This window comes from Rhopilema esculentum, chromosome 14 (assembly GCF_057945365.1).
Source record: "Rhopilema esculentum isolate cy_ngs chromosome 14, ASM5794536v1, whole genome shotgun sequence".
Classification (NCBI taxonomy): domain Eukaryota; kingdom Metazoa; phylum Cnidaria; class Scyphozoa; order Rhizostomeae; family Rhizostomatidae; genus Rhopilema; species Rhopilema esculentum.
This window is the reverse complement of record NC_142828.1, coordinates 6383656-6406545: the sequence shown is the minus strand read 5'-3', so window position 1 is coordinate 6406545 and position 22890 is coordinate 6383656. Positions and strand designations below refer to the sequence as shown.

The 22890-nt window shown below is 36.8% G+C and overlaps 1 protein-coding gene across 3 annotated transcripts in view; it reads right to left on the bottom strand.

The window, feature by feature from the left end:
- Nucleotides 1–22890, bottom strand: part of LOC135696548 (uncharacterized) — a 71587-nt gene that overhangs the window by 42541 nt on the left and 6156 nt on the right. Inside the window, exon 1 of one of the 3 annotated variants that reach the window (XM_065215976.2) lies at nt 20271–20291. The exons of the other annotated variants lie outside the window; for them this stretch is intronic. Coding sequence (XP_065072048.1) covers nt 20271–20276 — 6 coding nt within the window. The 5' untranslated portion in view covers nt 20277–20291. Of the gene's footprint in view, nt 1–20270; nt 20292–22890 lie in introns of those variants that run through there. 3 annotated transcript variants of the gene reach the window in all.

Here is a 22890-nt window from a genome sequence, read left to right as displayed (position 1 = left end):
TTGCTTCTATCTTCGCTTATACTATAGATGCAATCAAACCTGAGCGTTTATTTTGCGTTTAGCCGCCAACTATCAAGAAATGTTCAATTCTGTGATTATGGTCTCGCTTGAACCATACAAAGCAAAAGTGATAACTAAACTTTAGAAGTTATTATGTGATCCCCCAAAGCAGTTGCAAATTAATGTTTTTGAAACATTTGCAAAAGGGTTGGGGAGGGTAAGCAATGTAAAAGATCATATAAAATACTTATAATATAATAAAAAATTTAAAGAAAACGAGCACTTTCCTTGTCATCTATCAAACATGGCATTTTCTTGGCTAATACGAAGTACGTACAGTTTGTAGTTTCTAAAGAGGCTTACATAAAATTATAAGATAAGTTTGAGCAAAATAAAAAAAACTACATACTATGGTAAGAACAAAATAACAAAGGATAGGCTGATGCATTAAAACTTCTGGGCTTTCAGATTTCAGTTATACGCTTTCTATGTATTAAAAAAATACCCAAGAGCAATCGAACAAGCTTCAAAGCAATGACCTTAAAAGTCGCTAACACACTCCTTTCTTTTAAGGGAACGGGAACAGTTTTATCAGAAAAGAAGCCTTCAAACATGGTTTAAAATTGCAAATCGCAAGTTGCAGTGTACACGAAGTCTTAAAAGCTCTTGCGCAACCGGCATGCTTTGCAGTATCTGTTATTTTACATGTGACGAAATGGGCTTTATTTGATATTTCCATGCAGTACGATATCGAGCCGGTTTTGAAAATAAAGTCCCAAAGCATGCCGGTTGCGCGAGAGTCTTTAAAAACAATGACAATATCTGTACCAGTATGTAAATTAGGTTGCAAGTTTCTGTACGTATTTTGAAATAAATAACCTCTGCTGTAGAATTTTATTAAGAAGCTCCCCGTTAAAAGTCGTTATAACGCTTGGTGGAGATGAAATATGGAGGGATTGGCTGCTGCAATTTTCGATAAAGCTAACAATGTACATGCTTAAGGTTCGGCTTGGTTATAAGTTATGACACTTGATAGCACTCCATCAGGCCAATTGTGAGCAGCCACGACAAACTCCAAAGAAGAAAAATGCTTCTAACGACCTCCAATACACTTTAAACTATCAAAGATAGAAATAACCTCAGTCTGCCTCAAGCCACAAATCTGGGCGATGAGCTGCTTTGCCCTTAAACAATTTGCAATTCCAGGCTTGTAGTCTTACTTTCTTAAATCATGGTTGCATTTAATCTGCATTAAATCTGTTTAAGGAGGCGCGCAAAAGCCATAATGATAGCCTTAAAAACTATTAACTTGGCACATTATTCAGCTGTTATACTCGGTATGACATTTACAACAACGGAAAACTAATCATGAATGTTAAATTACCAATCTTTGGGTGCTTGTATATGCCATAAATGGAGTATTTGACCAAAGAGATCCAAAAGCTATTTCTTTAGCTTCTAGACAGAATCTTATATAAGAGAAGGGCGAGGGACAAACTTGTGATTAAGAGAAGGGCAAGGAAAAAACTTGTGACTACGGCACAAACAAAGTTTACCAAACTTTTCTTCTTTTTTCTAGTTTATAAGGGTGAATAGTGCCCCTGTTTTGCACCGTCATCTTATTATAGGGATGCAATCCAGCTGCGTAACGGACTGAAGTTACCTTTAATTTAAGAACTAAGGGCCCCCCAACGCTGTTTTCTGTTATTTTTTTTGAAGCAGGCTTTTTTTGATGTAATACATGAGTTCAAGAAGCCCTAAGCCTGTGTGATATATCAGACTAAATGAATAAAACGTCTGTTGATTACCACTTTATGTTCTGTAAATATCATATTACAAATGCTTAAAACAGGGGGGGCATCCGAACTGAAATATTCCTAAGGGCCCCGGCAGCCCTCAGTACGCCACTGGAACATTCACTCTTTTAAAAGACTTGAATAGAAGCAACTAATGCTGTATCATTTCAAAATGTGGCCGCTCAAGAGTACTCTTAAATAACAATGTTTGCTTTCCTTTGCATTATCTAAAGATGGTTTCGCAATATCATGTTCTCTTCTGATTTCGCCACTAATTCAAAATAGGGAAATTGGCGCTCGTGAAGGCAGATCCTCTATGCAAGCCCAGTTTCAAGAAGCCAACACAAATTGAGCTTCAACCGTATTTCTATTACTGATATTCAGTTAGTTTAAAATTAAATAATAGTATAATTGTGTAAAACATTAAAATTATTCGAAAAATGGAGGGAAAGTGCATCTTTGTGTAACAAGAAACACGTACATGAACAACAGGAATGTTGGTAATGATTTTGGTAACATAAACTCATCTTTTGGTGGGTGATGAGCAGTAACAAGGCAAGATCTCAAACCAAAGCAACTTAACAAGATTGTATCCCGCCGGAAAACCGATCCGATTAACATTCACCAAATTCGTGGTTCCACCAGCGTTCTCTTGTCGAGCAAGCTGTTTTAGGTTAACAATAATTACTCTGTTTGTGAATTGAAATTTTCTGTTGATGGCTTTGTACAGACAAGCAGTTACCATGAATATTTTATGCTTGATCCAAAAAGTTCTATGTTGAAAGCATAATTGATGAATATTCAATACATTGAATTGTCACATCATTGTAGCAAAAAATATGTTTAATCGTGTGCCAAACTGTTTCTTACATGGTTTTGGAGTTGTAGGCTTCAAAATTTTATCGAAAGATCATTTTCACTTCATTTTGCTTGGGTTATTTTAATGAAAGAGCTCAACAACCTGTTTCTAATTGCAGTTTTCACATTCGTCTGTGAGCTATGAAATTGTATGAAATGGATATGATTTGCATTCAGCATTGATCCCTTGGTTAGATTAGACTTACAGCGGAGTCCAACTCCCCAGTCCCCAATCCACCATGGTGTAACGGTTAGTCCCGTGTGAGCAAAGCGAGCAGAAAATTCCTTTAAAATGCATTCTAGAATATTTCTTGCAGTCATTTCTTGTATGCCTTTATAATATTTTACTATTTCTAAGGCATCCGTTCATTGCGTTTGCTTCATTCCACTTTAATAATGAAATTGATTACTTTATAAAGCCCCCAAGACCTTGAGGCCCTGGACCAATTTCCCCCCTTGCCCCCCTCTCGACGACCCTGGTCGTATCTTACGACAAGCCCTCCTGATTATGACGAATATAATTTGAAACAATAGGAGGGGTCTAGTTGCACATACAATATCTTCTTGGTGGGTGATAAGCAGCAAACATGATAGTACAAAAGCATGATTATCGCGTTGCATTGAGAAGACATTCTGCTAGTCTTGCTAACTACTGAATATTTTTTAAAGAAGTTAAGTTTTGTTCAATTTACAGGATCTTTATAAGGATAGTGGCCTTGATTTATCTTGAAACTGATGGCAAATACACACTGTTAAACGTCACGAGAAATTCTAACAACTCCAAAGTTAAAATACCCCTATAGTTTTTCATTAATGTTTTACTTGATCAAAACAGCCTTTTCTTTGCAAGATTAGCCTTCTCCTATTCAACTCCATTGGTTGCCATATAAGATTTAGTGTGTAAAAAAGGGCAGTTTCAAAGTCAATGCTCAACATTGCACGTTTATGGCTAAATTTCTTTGGTTAAAAATGGTTGCTAATCATTCTATATATACAACGTATATCATCACTGCACGTTTTTCTATATATTGACGTAGAGTTTTAATGAAGTTATATTTATTGGTCATTTAAACTGATAATATATTCTAATTAATTAAATGAGGAAGGTGTCAAAAGACCACCTGACACCGCACAAACTTTATGTTAATGGCTCAAATTTATTCTGGGTCAATTCCATAATTTACAACTTTGCGAAAAATGAAAAAATATAGACATGGATAACCAACAGATTCTAGAAGAAACTTCTATTGCACTGTCTCTACATTTTCGAATATATTGACTATAATTGAACACAAAGTGGCAATAGCTTGAACTGTGCACTTCTTCTTTCGCTTTATAGTTTTGTGCCAGCAACTGACAAAGAACATGCATTGGTACCCATAATTGCTTTTTTAGACGAATCCATTCCTGGAAAGATTGGTCAAGGTTTACCATGTAAAGCAGGGGTCGGCAATACGCGGCCCGCATGGCCCAATGCACGAGTGTCGGCACGGTATCAATTCAGTGATCCTAGCTTCTTGTCTGGATCAGCATTCCTCGTTGACACTACTGATCACTTGATCAAGCTGAACACAAAGCTTTGAGGCCGTTGTCGATTTGTGAATGTCATGTATGAACATGTTGTCACGTTCCAGCGCATCTTTGGTCTTTGGTCTTTGGAATACTCAGCTGGATCAAGGGAACTTGGATCACTTTCCAATTTTGCAGGAACAGCAGCCTGTCGATGTGTCCATAATGCATCGTTCATTGGTGACCTTTGCGTGCAGTTTGATGATCGATTTCAAGACATGCATCGTCAAAGCGAAAACTATTTTCTTCGCCATTTGAAGTCAAAGTTGAGATGGCCTCTGAAAATCTTTAAATTGAGTTGATCGAGCTGCAGGATACCAGTGAATTGAAACTTAAATACAAGGACACTGACATTATACAGTTTTATTACTGTCCTCCACAGAGGCTATTGGGGAGGGAGATGGGGATTGAGAAATGGTTAAGCTGCGGAGAATAGGGGGGGGGGGGGCGGAGGCTCCTTCTCCTTTGCAGCTCTTCCACTTTTTCTTTTCTTCCGCAGTTCCTTTTATCCTATCTCTTTTTCCTTCCCAAACTCCCTCCCTAATAGTCTCTGCGGAGGAGAGTACAGTTTTATAAAAAGTATCTCCAGGATGATGATTCATATCCAGGTCTGGTGCAGCATGCCAAGAAGATGTGTTGCATGTTTGAAGTATTTATCTTTGCGAAAGTCTCTTCTCAAAGATGAAGAATGCGGAGAGTCGACTGCAACCTCGAATCACTATCAGCACCTTGAAGACACCTTGCGGCTGTCAAATCAACAATTCTGCCAAATATTGAGAAGTTGGCCTAGGACATGCAGCACCAAGTTGCGCATTGGCTTCTTGTAATATACTGACCAGTGAACACCTACTTTACCTCTATGTTTCTTTTTACGAACTGCTTCCAAGTTAAAGTACATTTACCGATAAATACATTTTTATTGAATAGATTAGTAGTTAGGTAAAATTGGTGTATATTAAAGGCAACGTGTCCATATAAAAGGGCTGCGTATACCCAACTTGTCAAGTTATATAAAAAATAACGGCTTGTGATTGATCAGTATTCTTGCGATGCAAAACTGCTTACATAAAACGCAAACTTCGCAGCAGGGTAAATACACAAAATGACCGTAATGGCTGGGGTGATGATATGAAAATTCACACGTTTCTTCAAACCCCCGCAGAGCTGCTTGCTTTAGCTTGACACACTACCTTTAAAATTATACGGTATTTTGAGTTGCGGCCTTCGTATGCATTGCAAAATTCAAATTTGGCCCCCTGGTTTATAAAGGTTGCCGACCCCTGACGTAAAGGAAAGTAAATAGGACTACCGAAAAACAGAATATTCGAGGGAAAGAAAGAGATTATTAAGAGGATATTTAGATATTCTGAAATCAAAACAGAATGCAAAAATGGAAAAAGAATAAAAATAGCTGTTTCAACGTATGTTTATGTAAGATATCTATAAGAAATTATTTTGTTTTTGAGGAACACTGAGAAGAGATTTACTACCGAACACTGACCTTCTCAATATCTTAATTGTTGGAATAATTTTATTTCGCCAAAAGCTGTATCAGGAATATATTATTTCTAATAGACCAATGATTTCTATGAATCCTTTTCTTATTCTAAAGGCAAGTATATACAAGCCAAGCAGCGATTTTTCTATCGTGGTGCAAGCAATTCAAAGTTGTAAGGAAACGCGAGATTTTCTCCCAATCAATTGATTTCTTGGTCATTTCAGATTAAGGAATAGGACCTCGACCAGCATTGGGCTTAAATCTTGATTGGCTGAGAGCTTACGCTAAGTCACGGTGCTTCATGAGTTACTTTTCGAGGAATCAAAATGTAGACTGAAAATTCACTGAAAAATCATGCAATTTCGTAACCTTTGCAATACTTCTAAAAGTTGAATTTAATTTTTGATAATTCACATTGTTATAACATGTCATCATTTGCTAACTTTTCAATTTGAGAAACATGCGAGTAGTTGCTGTTCTCGAAAGTCTTCAGCATTTCTGTCTCCTAGATAAAAATTGCAACGGACTGGAAAGTTGAATTTATCCGGCTACGTGAAACATTTTCACATGAACAGTTGAAAGTTAATGATAAGGGAAATACTCTCATTTCTGCATTGGACTATTTCTAGAAAAGTCTGCATGCATAGTTCGTCATAGTTCACTTAAACTGAGCTGAGTTTATTGTGATACTCAGACTTAAACAACCGTAATTTGAAAAGTTTAGTTTTATGGGGTACCAGCTGCTTTTGACCCTAATTTCTAATTTCAGAGATGTGAAGGTTTTATGTGGCTAGGTTTGCAACGCTGTATTTTCTAAACAATCAAAAATAGGTGTCATGTTCCACGGTAGATCTGTGGAAAATTTATCGTTGTGAGGCTGTGGTTAAAAAAAATTGAAATTTGTCACAGCAGATTTTACGCGTTATTTTATTAACGGAGGGTGGGAGAAATGCCCAAGGTTCGGCTTTGGTCTGAGTTTGTTTACACTTTCTGTGCCTGTGATTGGCTCAGCGATGAGATAAGCCACGTGATTTAGCGAAAGCTCTAAGCCAATCAATATTAGAGCCCTTTGCTACTTCGACCAAGAATGTATAGGATTTCAACGAAGTGATCTGTACCTCGATTTTTGTAGCAAGTTAATCATTATCATTGTAAATAACTTCAGTGATATTTGACAGTTTCTTTCTAACTTAAATTATTCTTTTAGAGCTTCATGCTGCTAAAAGTGATCTAATGAAGAAGAGAGAATGATTGACAGAGCATTTTCCCTAAAAAGGTATGAGAGGCTTTGCATTGTCCCAATTGCATCTGATGCTCCTTGTGCGCATGGTGATTTCTATAAACTAGTCATCTCACGGGGATTACTCGATTGGGATGCATGTCCAAAAACAACGGATACCGTTTACATGCGGTTTCATCTTTAGCAAAGGCAAAACAAAACATGCGCAATTAAGCTCTCGTAAACTTATGCATATTGGAAAAGATTTTCTCAAGGTCTCTTTGGCAGTTGCAATTTTTTTCTCACAATGCCGCTTGAGAACAAGGTTTCTTTATTTTAGCTAATTTAAAACCGGTAAATAGTGTTTAAAAACACTTTCTTCGAACAAAATCAGCAATGAAAGCGCAGTAAGATAGGGTTGCAGGAAGATTATGGAGACTGACGGAATTGATTAAGTCTACTGGGGATACAAACACCAGTCACCTGGTTTCGAGGATTGTTCTCAATGGTAAAACTAAGTGACGAATTAGTAGAGTTTGACTGCCACGTTTTAGTCCAGGCCTAAGTGATTAGTGAAGTGGGAAAGTGAATCCCATTTTCAATGAGACAATTTTCCAGCAAAAACGGTTTCAAAAAACGCGGTAGAAGGAGATTTTTTACGCCGACGAGAGAAGGGTGAATGAAACAGAGCCTCCCTCGTCCATAGCGCAGGTGACAGGAAATTCAATACTAGCAATATGAAATGAATAGGATTTGAGTACATTAGATTGAAGCCGCTCTTTTTCAGTCTTTTTCGTCGGAAAGTTTATGTCGTTAGGCTCAGTATAGAACATTAGTTTTATAGGGTCATAAGAGTTGTTCTACAGCAGACTTATGAGAAAAGGCCATATTGTTCATGCTTTAAACTTGCATTGTTTATTTAAAAAACTGGTAAATGCACTGGATTGATTTAAAAAGTTATAAACTATATACGGGACAAGTAAAACGTTTTATTTTAAATAACAGCACTGCTTGTACTTTTCCATACACCAAAGCATGTTTACGGCAATGTGCACGTTACGATAGAACGGTAAAACAGAAAGTTCTAATGCTAAAAATTATACACTTTTTTAAATTTGTTTTCCGAAAAATATCAAATCATTAAGTTTTCAAGGGCCTAAAATCTAAAGTTCATTCCCAGAGTCAATAAAGACATCCCAAAATGCTACACACTCCAATAATATGATTGAAACTTGGTTCCTTAAAAACAAGTGCGCATGTTCTTTTTGCAGGAAGTGATCTGTCTTATGCGATCGTAACAGTAAATAATCTGCAAAACTACAATTGCAATGACAATTAAAATTTCAACAAGTGCTCTGGGTACCAGAGTCTGGAAAGACTAGGTTGGAAAAGTAAGGGTAACGAAATCGATAAAGTATAATGCTATATGGTATAAGTATAATGTTAGACGACATTTTAGTATCAACAAAGTATCATATTAAAATCACCCAGAAGAAGAATTGTCAGGGAATCTGCAAACATTGCTGCTATTGTAGGCCCTCCAGCAAAATTTTCTCTCGTTACAACCCTGATTATTGTTGAAAATGGCACTGAAGATCAACGGAGACTAAATATGCTGCTTAAATTCCTTTAACTACACTTACAGTGAATCCCAATGACAGACATGTCCATATTATGAACACTTCCCTATTTCGAACACCTTCCTACACGGACAACTTAAAAACGGACATCTCTAAACAACAGACGAATGAGTCATTTTCTTGCTATGAAGCTCTTCCTAAAGTGAAGCTATCAACTATCAACTAAAAAATGTAACAAGCTCAAGCCCTTAAATGCCACTCTATTTAAAAAAATGCGTTTTGTGAAAGCACATTTTCGACAATTTCAAGCACTCGTCCTTGTAATGACTATGACTGGCTTTTACCCAGGCTCTAAATAAAGACACTTGTGCTATTCATTTTGTTCTCACATTATGGTCTCAAGGACAATTCACGCAAAACACCTTTAAACCGTTTTTGCGAGAGTCTTGAAAAACCTTTGCGAAACTCACTGCCTTTTTAGACATTAAGTGTCCCAGAGACTATCACAAAGAAACATTGCTTAACCTTTGGATCGGGATAGTTTCATGCTAGATTCACTCTCACCCCTTGAACTGAGAAAAAGTCCACTCAATTCTTCAAACCTCAAGCTTGTAGGCTGAGACCAACCTTTTTTATCACGAAAATATTTTCTTCTCTTCTCAATTTTGTCACTTGCGTAAATCCCATCAACTTTGTTGGTAAGTATCAAAATTGCTGATGTCTTTTCTAAACAATCTGCATTTCATACATCACGTGCAAAAATAACAAAAAAAATAGCCCAATGCTTAGTAAATACAAGCTAGTGTGGAAAAAGGACAGTTTAGCCATTCGAGGTGAAAATAAGAAAATACAATAATGTGTATTCGAGTTATAAGCCACATTGTAATCGCCTTAAATTAACACGCTCTTTCTTCAAAAAGCAACTCTTTCAAGTCGGTGTATATCGTGACATTTACACCCCAACAAAAAACGAGATTATCAATGAAGTGCCTATGAACATTTCTAAAACGAAAACTAAAATGAATTGCTCGATAGAAAACTCCTTGTTTAAGTATTACTTTATTGAAAACAAATTGAAACGAAGTGCCATGCTAGGAAAAGTCGTTTCAACAGCTTTCTGAATAGAGTGGCACAGTGATGACGTCGCAAAAATCTACTGCTAGAATGCTAATTTGCATAGATTCAAAATGGTAGTGCTTCGACCAATCAGAAATACTATTCTGCTATGATGGCCCAAATTGCCAGGAACATCACTATCAGGTATCAATAGACGTGCAACAGAAGTTAAATATTTTGCCAATATGGCTAAAAGATGGCCAGTAAAAGAATCGCATTGTACTAATGGATAACACTACACGCATTATTAATGAGAAACCTGTTTATCAAAACCTTACTAGTGAAGGCTCTTAACGATTTACCCAGGTCTATACCTTATGCGTCCAAACAATTTTTGTATCCAAAAAAAGTAAACCATTCTGCGTACTTGATAAATAATACTTGTTCCCTTAGAAATCCAGAATTACTTGATGATGTAATTCGTGAAGCTCTTTTCTGCTCATAAGCTACGATAATTTTAGTCCTTTTCGATTTTCGAAATTCATTCAGTATTGTTATTAGATATATCGCCATTATATAAATAATTTGCCATATGTTGTAAATAATCGGCCTTTACCAGCTAGAAAGGCTGCACCTTTGTGCCAAGGAGAAACATTACATTTTCTAATTATTACTATGAGGAAGCCTATTCTAGCCATTTCATTACATTGATAAAATTACGTACCAAAAACATCTCTGAAATACCCACTGTCAAAAATGTGCCAATTCATGGGCAAATGCCAGTTTTTTGATCTTTTAGAACCAATACCAAACTACCGTAAATTCTTGAATTGGCCCCCCCCTCCAAAAAGCCTCCCCCTCGAATAAGCCCCCACCCTAGTACTACAAATTGTCAATAAGCCCCCCCCTCGAATAAGCTCCCACTGCTACCGTAAATTCTTGAACCAGACCCCTCCAGTGGATGATTTTCGACATCGAATTGGACCCCTCTATTTGACGAGGTTGCCTATGGCGTTTTATTGAATTACCACAACTAATTCATACTTTAGTAGCAATTAATTAAATGCTGATAAAGGAATTCCTAATAAAAGAAACGAGATCTTTTGATAATGTCTTCTTAATGTCTACAATAATTTTATAAGCCCCCCTTCGAATAAGCCCACCCACCTCGAAAAAGCCTCCATTCAAAAAATTTCAAAAATACATAAGCCCCCAGGGGGATAATTCGAGGATTTATGGTATCATGACGCCATCAAAATTATGTTTAAACATATTTTGATTTCGATCACATTACCCGACAGAGTACCATGGAATACCCCTTGTATTACAAACTATTACTCGTTGAACACAGTGTTAGAAATGCTTTACATACTTCAAGCTATTATCGGATTTGTTTATTAAGTTCTGAACACGCACAAAATTACTTTTACTTATGATAACAAAAAACTAGGCCAAGGGGCATTTTGCTTTATTCAAAGTACAAAATACTTACAAAATCAAGGATATAAAGTAGTGACTGTTATACTAATTACATAACGGTCTCAGGCTATATTTTAAATTTGATAAAAATTGCATTTTTAATTACATTCTGGCACAATTACACAACTAAAAAAATTCAGAACTTGTAGCATCAAAAATTTAAGAACACAATTCAAGTTTTGTTTGGAAAACATAAAAGAAACACAGGAAAACGGTTTGAAGTGATTTGATTGGGGGGGGGGGGAGATGAAGATTGTGCCATTTACCCGAATTTGGGACAAATTTATCTGATTCCGCAAAAGGCATTTTATGTTGCTCTTTCAGGTGGTTATGAAATCAAAATAAAATAGATTCTAAGAAAGAACCTTTTTTGACTTCATCCCTTTAGAACACTTTTGACCTCTTTCTATTTTTGGTGATGCCTTTCTTGGTGAACCCGGTGGCCCCCCCTCTAGCCCGAGGCCTGCCCTTTTTGAAGAACCCACCAAAGTAGGTTCTTGCAAGCCCCCCTAATCTGCCGAGGCGGGTACACACAAGGCCCCATCGCCATCCCGAGATGCAAATTAGCAAAGAACGAGTCAACGCCGATATTTAACCAACCAAGTCCCCAACACAAAACCCCATCACAGAAACTCCTTCACACAAACCCCCATTACGCAAAACCCCAACATAGAAAACGTGCTTCCCACAGACACATGACTCCCGCACAAAATATGTCTTAATTCCTTTCATAGTTAACCACCTTAGGCTTCCAATCAATGGAAGAGATGATGCATCGTGAGAGCTGTTAGAAACGATTCGTGTGGCACGTATTTGCAGCTTTTGCAGCTTATCGAGCAGGGTTTCTCCATAGCAGCCCAACACCGAGAAGCAGTTTCTGAAATGCGGTTCAGCTATAGTTGTAGCTATACATGTTTTATACAATTTCCAATGGGAGATCTTTTTAGCATATGTAAGCATGCCCAGTGCTTTTGAAATTTGGCCTATAGCAAAAGTTATATGTTCTCTCGGATTTAGTTCTGAATCAATCTGAATGCCCAGATATTCATTTGATCTAATCATATCAAGGTTTTCATCGTTTATATGGAGATTGATCACAGAATCTTCGTTGTCCATATGCTGTTTTTTCAAATTACTCGAGGAACCAAGGATCATGTTTTGTGGGGAGAGTTTGTTACCTTCCAACCAAATCTGAAGCCTTTTAACGTCTGAATTAACTGCTTCATTTATCTCGGCTAAAGATTTGGATGAGTACGAAATACTTCTGTCGTCAGTAGTGTAGTGGACCAAGGCATGATCCTTGTGGTACGCCGCAGTTCACATTTGCTAGTCACGAGTGCAAGTAAAAATCACGTAGGAGTGCGAGTGTTTTTTACACACTTTTTGAGGAGGAATTTTGTGATGGCGGAGGGCGGGGATCTAGCAGCTTCTGCGGGGGAGCACTCCACAGTCTCTTTTGGGCGGGAGCCTCTTTTTTCTGGGAGTCACTAGTCTTCGGGGGCACGTTTTTTTATTCGGGTTTTGTGTGAGGGTTTTGTGTGAGGGGGTTTGTTTGAGGGGGGTTTTCTTTGTTGGTGTTTTGTGTGAGGGGGTTTCCTGCGAGGAGGTTTTGTGTTGAGGAAGGGGGTTTCGGTTCAATCTCGGCGTTAATTCGTTCTTTGCTAATTTGTATCTCAGGATGGCGGGGAATCTTGCGTGTACCCGCCTCGGCTAGGTGATCACGGAAGGGCAGCCTCGGGCTAGGGGGTTGGGGTTCTTGCAAGAACCCGCCTTGGTGGGTTCACCAGGAAATCTTCTTCTAATGGATATAATCAACAGTGCTACTGTTCTAAAAGATTTTCACATGAGAGCCTTTGTTATTTGTCATATAAAGGAACAGAGTTAAGTAAAAATACCAGATTCATCTTGACTTATTTATTGGCTTATATTAAGCAAAGAAGCTTAAGGCATATAGGTCAGTTTCTCACACACTCCATCAAAGTGCTCGATCTTTTCGATCTGGCTAAGGCTTTTTATGATAAAATCGATTATGGATCACCACAACTAAACCTTAATGACAGTGACTACAGTTTTAACAGCTTAATTGCTGAGTCAGTGGCCAGAATCAATCAGATTGAGCTCCTTTGCTGTATTCAATGTGCAATTTTCAACAAAAATGTAAATAAATCGATATTTTCATCCAAAGCATCTCCTTCTTAATTCTTCATTTCTTGTTAGAAATTAGTCTTCTTCTAGACCGTAAAGACCGCAAGTAAAAAGTGTTTCACTGTTGATACAAAAGTTGATGCCCGATGCCATAGACTCAAAAGTAAAATATTACAAACAAAGAAAAGGCAACTTCAATTCAGCTATAAAATGTCAAAAAAAGAAAAATCCAGTTCTTTTGAAGTTCTAAGTAAATCAATTACTGGCTTCAATATCCACCTGTTTAGATTAGGTATATTTTTCCATGCAACAGGCTCTGACACTGTGATGCAGATTACTTTCCTGTAATTGTGTCTCGACACTGAGATAATTCCAGAAGCAATTTAAACCCCTACAATTTTTTTGTTTTCTCCCCACACCTGTGAATTTTCCCCTGTAGGTTTCCCCTACAACCTACAAAGCCCCAAATCCCCCTACTGTAGGGATTTTCTCCTATGAGTGGCAACACTGATTGATATTGCCTCTCCCTGCGCTGTGTCACACTGGCACGCTGCCAACCTTACGCAGGGTAACTTCTAACGCCTATGCTCAATGCTCCGCAGCGATCCGCCACAAGTGTTTTGCTAACGATTTTTAAGGGCATTATTGGAACAACTCAAGCTTTTAGAGAGATGTCTAATAAAATCAAAACTACTTCTAAATCAATCGACAACAACATTCGTTCTTCTATGTCACGTTTTCCAAGGCCAAGTTTCGGTTTTTGGCTAGTTGAAACCAATTCATAAAATCTGTATTTAAAAAATTTTATGACTATAGCAAATAAGTATTTTGTCTTATAAACGGCTTTAAATTATTTTTTTAAAGACGAATTTATCATTTGTTCCAAAGAAATAACCTTTAATGATTCAAAGGACAGAAATTTTGGTCTCGCTCGGACAGAAAACGGCACAATGTATAGAGAATGCTAGTGTAGACAGATCATCCCCCTTCCCCCCACCTCCCCTATCGCGTGTCGCTATTACAAGTACATTAAAGAACGGTTTATTCCTCATTAAAAGTTTTGCATTACCTTAAAATAGAGGCACATGAGAGTGGCAGTCTTGGAAAATTTGAAATAGAAAGCCAGGCTATAAACATGTATGTGTGAATGAAGAAAAGGCCACTGTAGAAGGCTGCTCAACGGGCTCCAAGGAGTTCTTGCGGCGAAAAGTCGATAAAAATGTAGCAAATATGAAACACCGCAATTTTAGCCTTTACTGATTTACGTGTTTTATTGTTGTTTATTCTCGGCGTATTGCGGTGTTTCATATTTTCTACATTTTTCTAAACATGTAGACCACTGGAAAACGAGAGAGATTATGATAAAAAAGATGATCCTCACGCTACTCAATAAAAAAACGCATTTGTAGCTAAACCTTTCAGACAAGGGGGTGGAAGGTATCAATAATATAATTCATCTGCCAAGAATAAACTACGTCGTCTCTACCAATGCCGGTGCTACGTTTTTTTACACTGCGAATTTTACTCTCTTGAATTTCAAAATTCATATAATCTCTCAAGATTCCGTGATTATAGAAATTGCTTTGAAGAAGCACTCATTTCAAAGTCTCAGTTTGTTTTGAAATTTTTTGCTTTTTCAATGCCATTTTATTGTATCACTAGCCATGTTTTTTAACGTTATTAGGTATCATTGTTATTTCTTAAAGTGCCACTGAAATGAAAAAATCGAAATTTTATTTATTGATGTTTTCTGTCAAGTCATTACTTCTGGATCCGATGGTGAAATCCTTTTTTCGGAATTGTTAACAGGTTTGAAGCTGCAACGCTTCAAACTTGCGATTTTCAAGACTTTTCTTGCGAAAATCTGTGCGCGGTCTGTGAGGAATTTCAGGAATGTGTGACGCATAAGATTTGCAAGTCGCGGAAGTGATGCTAACCTACGCCGTAGACCCTAAGGGAGGGTCTACGGCGTAGGCTAAATTGATGCGGGCTTCAGTACATAAGAGGGATCTTTCAGTGTCAATTCAAATCCAGTATTTTTCAGCGTATCAATCTCTATCAAGTTCCATGCTGGTGTCACGTTTTATACAATTGGTAACTTCTTATCTTTTTACAGCCCTCACTATGGCTGAATTGACTTTGTGAATCTTAATGCGTCACTCGCCCCAGCCTCTTTTTGCACGACCTACCCTCAAAAACCCTAGAAATCTCTATTTATGGGCTCTGAATGAAAAAACTATTTTCGAAATCAGCGATGATTAGTTCATCAGAATCAACCATAAAAAAATTTTCATTTTTTTTATTTCAGTGGCACTCGGTACAAAAATTATCATACTTGAATGTAATTTGCATTTGTGCTAAAAAATGAAGAACGCACGTAGCTATATTAATTACGTTATATAATACAACTTTGAAGCGATGATAATTCTGACTAGTTTTGAAACAAGGACTGACAGAAGGTAGAAGACAGTAGGCGTGAAGGTCACGAGGTGGTCAAAGGTGCTATCACCCCCCCCCCCTTCCCTAGAAAGTTTTCTCTAATGGCGATATTGGTCTTTGTTCCATTTTACAAGTGTGTAAAGTGACACTCTTATAAAGTTGTCTCGTAGCATGGCCATTAAAAAAAGTTCTTTCACATCATACTGACCTCAAAATAATATCATAGTTACTTATCATATTTCATTTCAATGACTATGTGGTCAATAACAAAAATCAAGATACAGTTGTTTTGTAACTGGCGTATCTTTTCATTCATTCTCAACCACAAGCTTCAACCCTGGTATTCAAACTCAAAATTTCAATTATGCACAAATACAAGCTTTAATACTATCGCGAACATTCTTTCAACCGATATGCTTAGTAAAAGATTAACCATTTCAGGGATAAATGGCAGACACTGCACCCCCTCTCCTTAAAAAAATTGTCAGTTTTAGAGTTAAATATCATTGTTATCTAAATAAAAAAAAACCGTTGGAACTCTTAACGGAATCACATCGAATCTCTAAACATTTTGCAAATAACCACATTGTTCGGAGAGGGAGAGGGGATGCAGTTTCAAATCTTCAGAAGTTTAGTACCAGAATTTTTGCAGGTGTTGTAGACATTGAGACAAAAAAGCTATTTGTGGCACAAAAAGAGTGATGTCATGACTGATGTTCTGGTGTCCCAAATATAAGATAACTTAGAGATATCGATGACGTATAGACAGGACTTTATTTGCTCGGTGTGCCAGCTTAGAACCTTTCTTTTTTAAAACACCAAAGTCTGCTTATGTTTGGAATAAACGAAATAACAAAAAGGAGTTCTGATAATTGCAACATTTCTCTGTCTCTGTTCAGTGTTCTGATATTTAACTATTTAAACATTGGTTTCCTGGGTGGCTAGAAATAAGCCAATCAGAGACAGAGAAATGTTGCAATTTTTAAATATACAGTAGCTCCTTCTTTAGTGAGTGACAGTTGATAACTCTAGATTTGCTAACATGAATATTGTCTATACTTTGTATTATATATGCGGAAAATCAATGGTAAGAAATATATCAAGTAGCATAGAAGCAAGAACTGAGCCTTGTGAAGCCACTGCGGTTTGGCAACGTGGAATATAGAATATAGAAAGCATATAAAAATTCTTCCTGGTTCTCGTAAAACCAATTTTGAAATTCTTTGAAGGAGTGATTATCAGAATCCTATCCTTATAAGTCAATTAATGGCATTTTCATTAAGCAAATCAATTAAGTAGAAGAAAATATATGAAATCTACATTCTGACAGGTATCTGAAGTTTCAGACTTCGATCAGAAATCATTTATTAAATTTCTGTCTATTAACTTCATGGAAGAAATCATATTATTCGTAGTTTAATCAATAAAATTTCAATTTCTGAGGTTATTTTTGAAGATCATCTTAAACATGATGAAAACAACAGTAGCTTTTATTGACAGGAAGAGACAAACTGGATTTATTTCTCCTCTCAAGCCAATCATTGTTCTCGTTGCTTGTAATTAATAAAAGTTATTCGAAGCAAATGTCAGCTAAATAACTGCTTGATAGATAAAAAATATTTTTTAATCAAAGAGACCACCTTTCACTAAAAATGAAATTATAATACTTGAGAGAAATGTTATTGTATAGTAAAGCTTGTCTATCAAACACTGAAGAAGCATGGAAATCAGACACGAAGAAATTAATAAAATGACGAACACCGGAAGAATTTCCTACTGGGAAACATTGTAAGTAATTGGCATGTTCGACACTCAATAACCATTTAGTTTTGCAAACTTGCATCGAGATTTCTAGCCTAACCAATGATCTGAAAAATATTCATCATAGATCATTGTTGTAACCAAAATGATGCAATTGTCTCGAAATTGAACACTTGACGCTAATTTGCGCCAGTTTGATGTACAACGTACTTTTTGGTTATCCCTCTCTTAAACCATTTGATTATACCCTCTCGTGTTTTTTATTGCTTTTAAAAAATCCCACTAAGAGACTTTCTTTTTTTGAAAGTTTCTCAGTAGAAGGTAGGAGTTGCCAAAATGATGAGCATTTTGTGCTGGAAAAGGCATTTAAACGAAATTTGACACACATGAAGCTAAATCTTTAAAATTTGTTAGCTCTGTCTTGAAGTAAGATGGCTTATAAGATATGTGTAGTAAACCACATAGGCGTACGGGGTGAGTTCGGGAAGAGGGGGGCTGAAATTGTTTAGCCCTAAAAATGATAACGCCCAAAGTTTCAAGGAGTAACTTACACACCTGTGAGCTTCTTATATTAGTCAGCTAAAAATTAAAATACACATAATTTGAAAAATTTTACCTAATAAGCATTTTTAAATCTTCACACATTTTCATTAAAATAAGCGAATTTCTTTCACGGCAGCGACCAAATATATCAATTATTTTATCGATATCTTTTTGTGAACATGATTTGCATCATTTTCAGTAATTCACGCACTTTTTTGCTTACCTGCCTATTCTTGTGATTATTGAACAGTTTGCGTTCCATTTCTAGGAGGCCAAAAACTCATAATCTATTTGGTAGAAGGAGCAAACCTTTATGATGATTTCTGTCGAACTGTTAGCATTCACGCTTTCATTCCCTTATCACGGGCCAGTGGCGTAACACAGTTTAGGGCACCCTGATTCAGCGTTTTGCTCAAGATCTTTAAAGCTTTGCTCAAGTTCAAATGACTTTTGAAAACTTTGAAAGTTCATTAACTGAAGCTCTAAAACTCAGTTCTCCCCAGCTCACGAGAAAATAATTCTCATTTTTTTTCTTTTTCTATTGTGTTTGACATGCTCTACACCATTGAACGTGATCTTCTTGCTGTCCGTGAATAGAAGTCCTGTACATAGCAGTTTTTTGCTTAGGGTCCCAGATGCCTCCGTTACGCCAAATCACATTAAATGCGATAGTCACTATCACTAAATTGCGCATAGATTTCTTCCAGAACTTTATTCATTACATTGTACAAACAGTGGAACAGAGCTTTGCTTCGGAGCCTTTATCTTTGCAAAGAAAATAAGTGTCCTGCCAACTGCCTTCCCCCTCTGGCAAGCCACGTGCTTTGCGCTTTGTCCCTATTAACTATATGACGGTTCATGTTCAACTTTTCTCTTAAAATTGCATGTCTTTTGGTATTGGCTTCAATGAAATTGTAGAGACCTTGAACAGCACCCAGTCCATTTCCAATTGACTTACTTTCTTCGAGATTAAACTAATGGGCAGGGCAGTCTACATAGATGCTCAGCTGAGAACAGTCCTCCATTCGCTTTGCCAAGCACTTGGCTTTGCCACTCATTTTAGATTTTCGGAGCATTTGCCAACAAGTTTATACATATGCCTTTAAGCAGAATTCGTACAATTGCCGAAGACCGAGTTTTGTCAAATTTAGCAAAAAACTTCCTTTCGGACACCATTCAGTGCAAAAATGACACAAACTGACATTTATTCGTGAAGACGAAAGTAAGATGTTTCATCAATCATGACAGCGTAATAGCCGCTTTCTTTTACTTCTACCACCATCATTTCAAGCAATAATTGGGCTGTTGCTGTTCTTGTCACTTTTTTGTGTTTTTTCACCCAAGAGATTTTTACCATATTCCATTACTTCCTAAAGCGCTCATGATTACAACCACTTGATTTTATCATCTCAGAGATTTTTACGCATGTTCATAAAGTAGTTTTTCTATCCTTTTTTTTCTACAAATTGCTCTTTCCCGAATTTGCCCGAAAAAATCAGCTGCCCGAATCTAGGGGGGCTGAAACCCCCCTGCCCCTCCGTCCCGTACGCCTATAGTATACTAAGGAAGTTGTACAAAGTGGACCAAAAATACCCATCAAAAAAGTCATAGAATAAAAGATTTAGACCTGGTATTAGAAATATTATAATTTTCGCTGTTATGTGTAATTCTCTTTACTAACATTACTGTGGCATCAAGGTAAGAGTATGACAATTATTCAAATGATATTGAAAGATTTCTGGCTAATGATATGAACAACCAGTGGCGTAGATTAGAGGAAGGTCTGAGAGGGCGAGAAACCCACCTGTCAAGCTAAACTGCTGTTTTGTTTGAAAACTGATGATTTTACCGGAATTTTAAAATGGTTGTCAATTTATCTATTACATTTGTAGAGGAAAGATCTAACGAGTTCTTTTGTTGCTCTAAGTCAGATTGGCAATCTCTTTAATTAATGTATGATATTTACAAAAGACTTTGTTGAGGAAACGGACAGAATAATCTTCAATTCGTATGATATGTGACTTGCTACTAAAATCTTTTCCTCTTACACTCCTCAGAGTATAAAACTTCAGAATAAGGGTCCGAAGAGACCAGAGAGTGTATTATCTCTATAAACCATACTTGATTTTAATATCAAAATTGGTATCAGACGTTAATCAAATACTTATAGTGCTTCTTATCTAATGAATATGCAAGCAAAAGAAAGTTACGTTGGTCAGCAATGATCTGGAGAGTAGCAAAACAAAGTTTTTTCTTCTACATTATGTATAGGCTATGCTAAAGGTGGACAAGATAACACGCAAAAAATCTGTAACAAACCGACATACCTGCATCGAAGATCGTATATTGAAATGCCTACTTGATTGGTTTTTTCCATTCCATCGACGAATGAAATAAAAATTAATCAAACACGAATGATTCAACTGGTTTTTTTAAATGCAATCAGTATAAACTACGTCATATGGTGATTATGGCTTTAACCGATAATGTCTGTGATCATTGACAGTTAAAATATTTAGGCCCATGCACTTGATTGTGGAAAGACATCTCTTTTGGAACTCGTTTGCATTCTTTGACAGTTACTTAACTGTCTTGAGTACAGTCTGGTTTCAATGTTTGTCAATGGGCGCTGAACTTTGAAATGTGGTTGTTCTTCCCTAAAGTAAATTTATTTCCTCTTTGAAATATATTGAGAAGGTTATATAAACAAAGACATTAAGTGGAATATACGTCAAAGGTTTTGGAAAAGAATCTATGCCAGTCAAGACCAAAAGTGACAGTCGCTGTCTATAAAGATGAATGCGATATAACAAGAGGGGAATGACGTAAAAAATCTATCTTGTTTAATGAAATTTTAAAGATAGGCTGGCTTCATCTTGTAAAACAAATCAAGACATCCATTCTGTTTGCAGGAAGCGTCCTCCCATTATGTAACAGCCCCTTCGTCTGGCAGATGTTTTCAGGCTGGCCTAAAATTATTCAAAAATCCCTAAGAACTGCTACATAGTATGAGAGAAAAGAAACACAGCGATGTGGTTTACAGTAAGATAAGGTTATCTTTTCTGTCCTTAAATTATTGGGCCTCTTAAATTAGCAAAATTTAAAGAATTTCAGATAAATCTAATGCGGAAGCTGTTGATGTTGTTGCTGTTGTTGTTGATTTTTTCTGAAATGCAGAGTGACATCGTTGTTGAGGATGAGGGGTCAACAACTCAATTTTTATCATCGTTAGTTTTCTGTCAAACGCCTAAAAGACCACCCTTGCGCTATTTTATAATTCGATTGGAGCTATATGCAGTCATTTGTAATGTATTGCCCTGTATCCAAAATTGATATTCATGTATCCCTCTACCCAGAAACGGCAGCACAATTGGCAGAATTTCAACACTGCCACAGTACAACTTGACGAGAATTGACTTATTAATTGAAGAGCGGCCAGATGAAGAAATGCCTTTCCCGGAATACCTTTGAACCAGGATTGAAATTTGTAAATTTAAGAAGATACTCTAGAGCTTAATTGTGTACATCGAGAATACACGCTTGTAGAAGGTCCTCAGTACTCTATTCTCTATTCTACGACTGGCCACTGCATGTACAGCAGTTTGACAAAACTTGGTACACAGTAGCCTAGGATGCAGAGCCAACAGCTTCAGCTTTCTAGAAGGGGGTTTCTCTAGAAGGAGGTTTATCAAAGTCTCGTTATGAAAAGAAGAAAAAACCACGGATACCTTTCAAATGCCAGGAAATTGTAACGCTCGTAATGAAATTCTGACAATTGTTTTAGGCCAGTAACAAAAGGCTCCTATGGGTAGCCATATTTCCAAGGATTCAACACAGTAGGAGTAAAAACTTTTTGAAGAATAACAAAACCTACCCTGTATACCACAACCACAAAATTTAGAGCGCGCAAATAGAAAATCAAGCGGAGTAGCGGGGGAGTGTCTCCACTCCATTCTTTTTTTCCATCCTCAAAATTTTGTGGCTCAGATACCCAGGGCAGATGAATCCCTATCCAAGAATATCTTTCAAACAAAAAACCGCGGAATTACTTTATGGTAATGTCAGGGCAGTCTTTATTAAAGCTAAAGGTCATTAGAATACTTCAAGCCAGGGACGTCGGGAAAATCTTTGGTGACCTAAGCATCTTCTCTTTATTTGTGAAAACTTTCTACCTATACGATTTACCGGATTAACTTGTATGAAACTTGAATGTGGATGAAGATATGGACTAAGATGAAGATTCAATTGCTCGATTTTAAAGGGAGGGACGAAAGAGGGGGTAGCAGGAATTGCCGAAAATATTCTGAGATAATCATATTGTGATACAGATAGCTTTAAGTTGTCTTTCCCCTAAAAAAGAACAATTCCTTAAAAATACAGAAACCTGATGTTGTAAATATCTTGAATACACTATACTGCTTATACAAGAGAGGGATCGCATTCAGCAGGTTTTTTTCAAATCGCGGACAGTTGCATTTCTTAAAAAACTTTGGTTGCACTACTAAAATTTCATTAAAACTTTAAGCCTCAAGAGCAGGCCCGAACCTGTCAAGTATCGGGATCATGTCTGGATAAATCCATTGCATCTCAAATAAAGAAAATTGTACAGAGTATTACATTAGGAAAATTCATCTCTGTGTGAATAAATATTTCCATTGTCAACACAGATGCTACATGCCTTGTTGACACTAACGAAGTAATTTGCATTTTATGTCACTACATAGGAAAATTGTGATGTAGTCATGTGAAATATATTCGTTAGTGGCAGCAATTGATTCTAAGTAAGCTGAAACATTAATTTTAGTCCCTATGCTTCAGCTTGTCACTTAAAGTCATGCTGAGGCTAAAGTACGGTAAAATTTAAATTTAAATTGAAACCCCCTTCGAAATTTCATTTCAAATAAGAAAACTTTTCTGCCATCTATGGGTGCTTTGTCGGTGAATTTT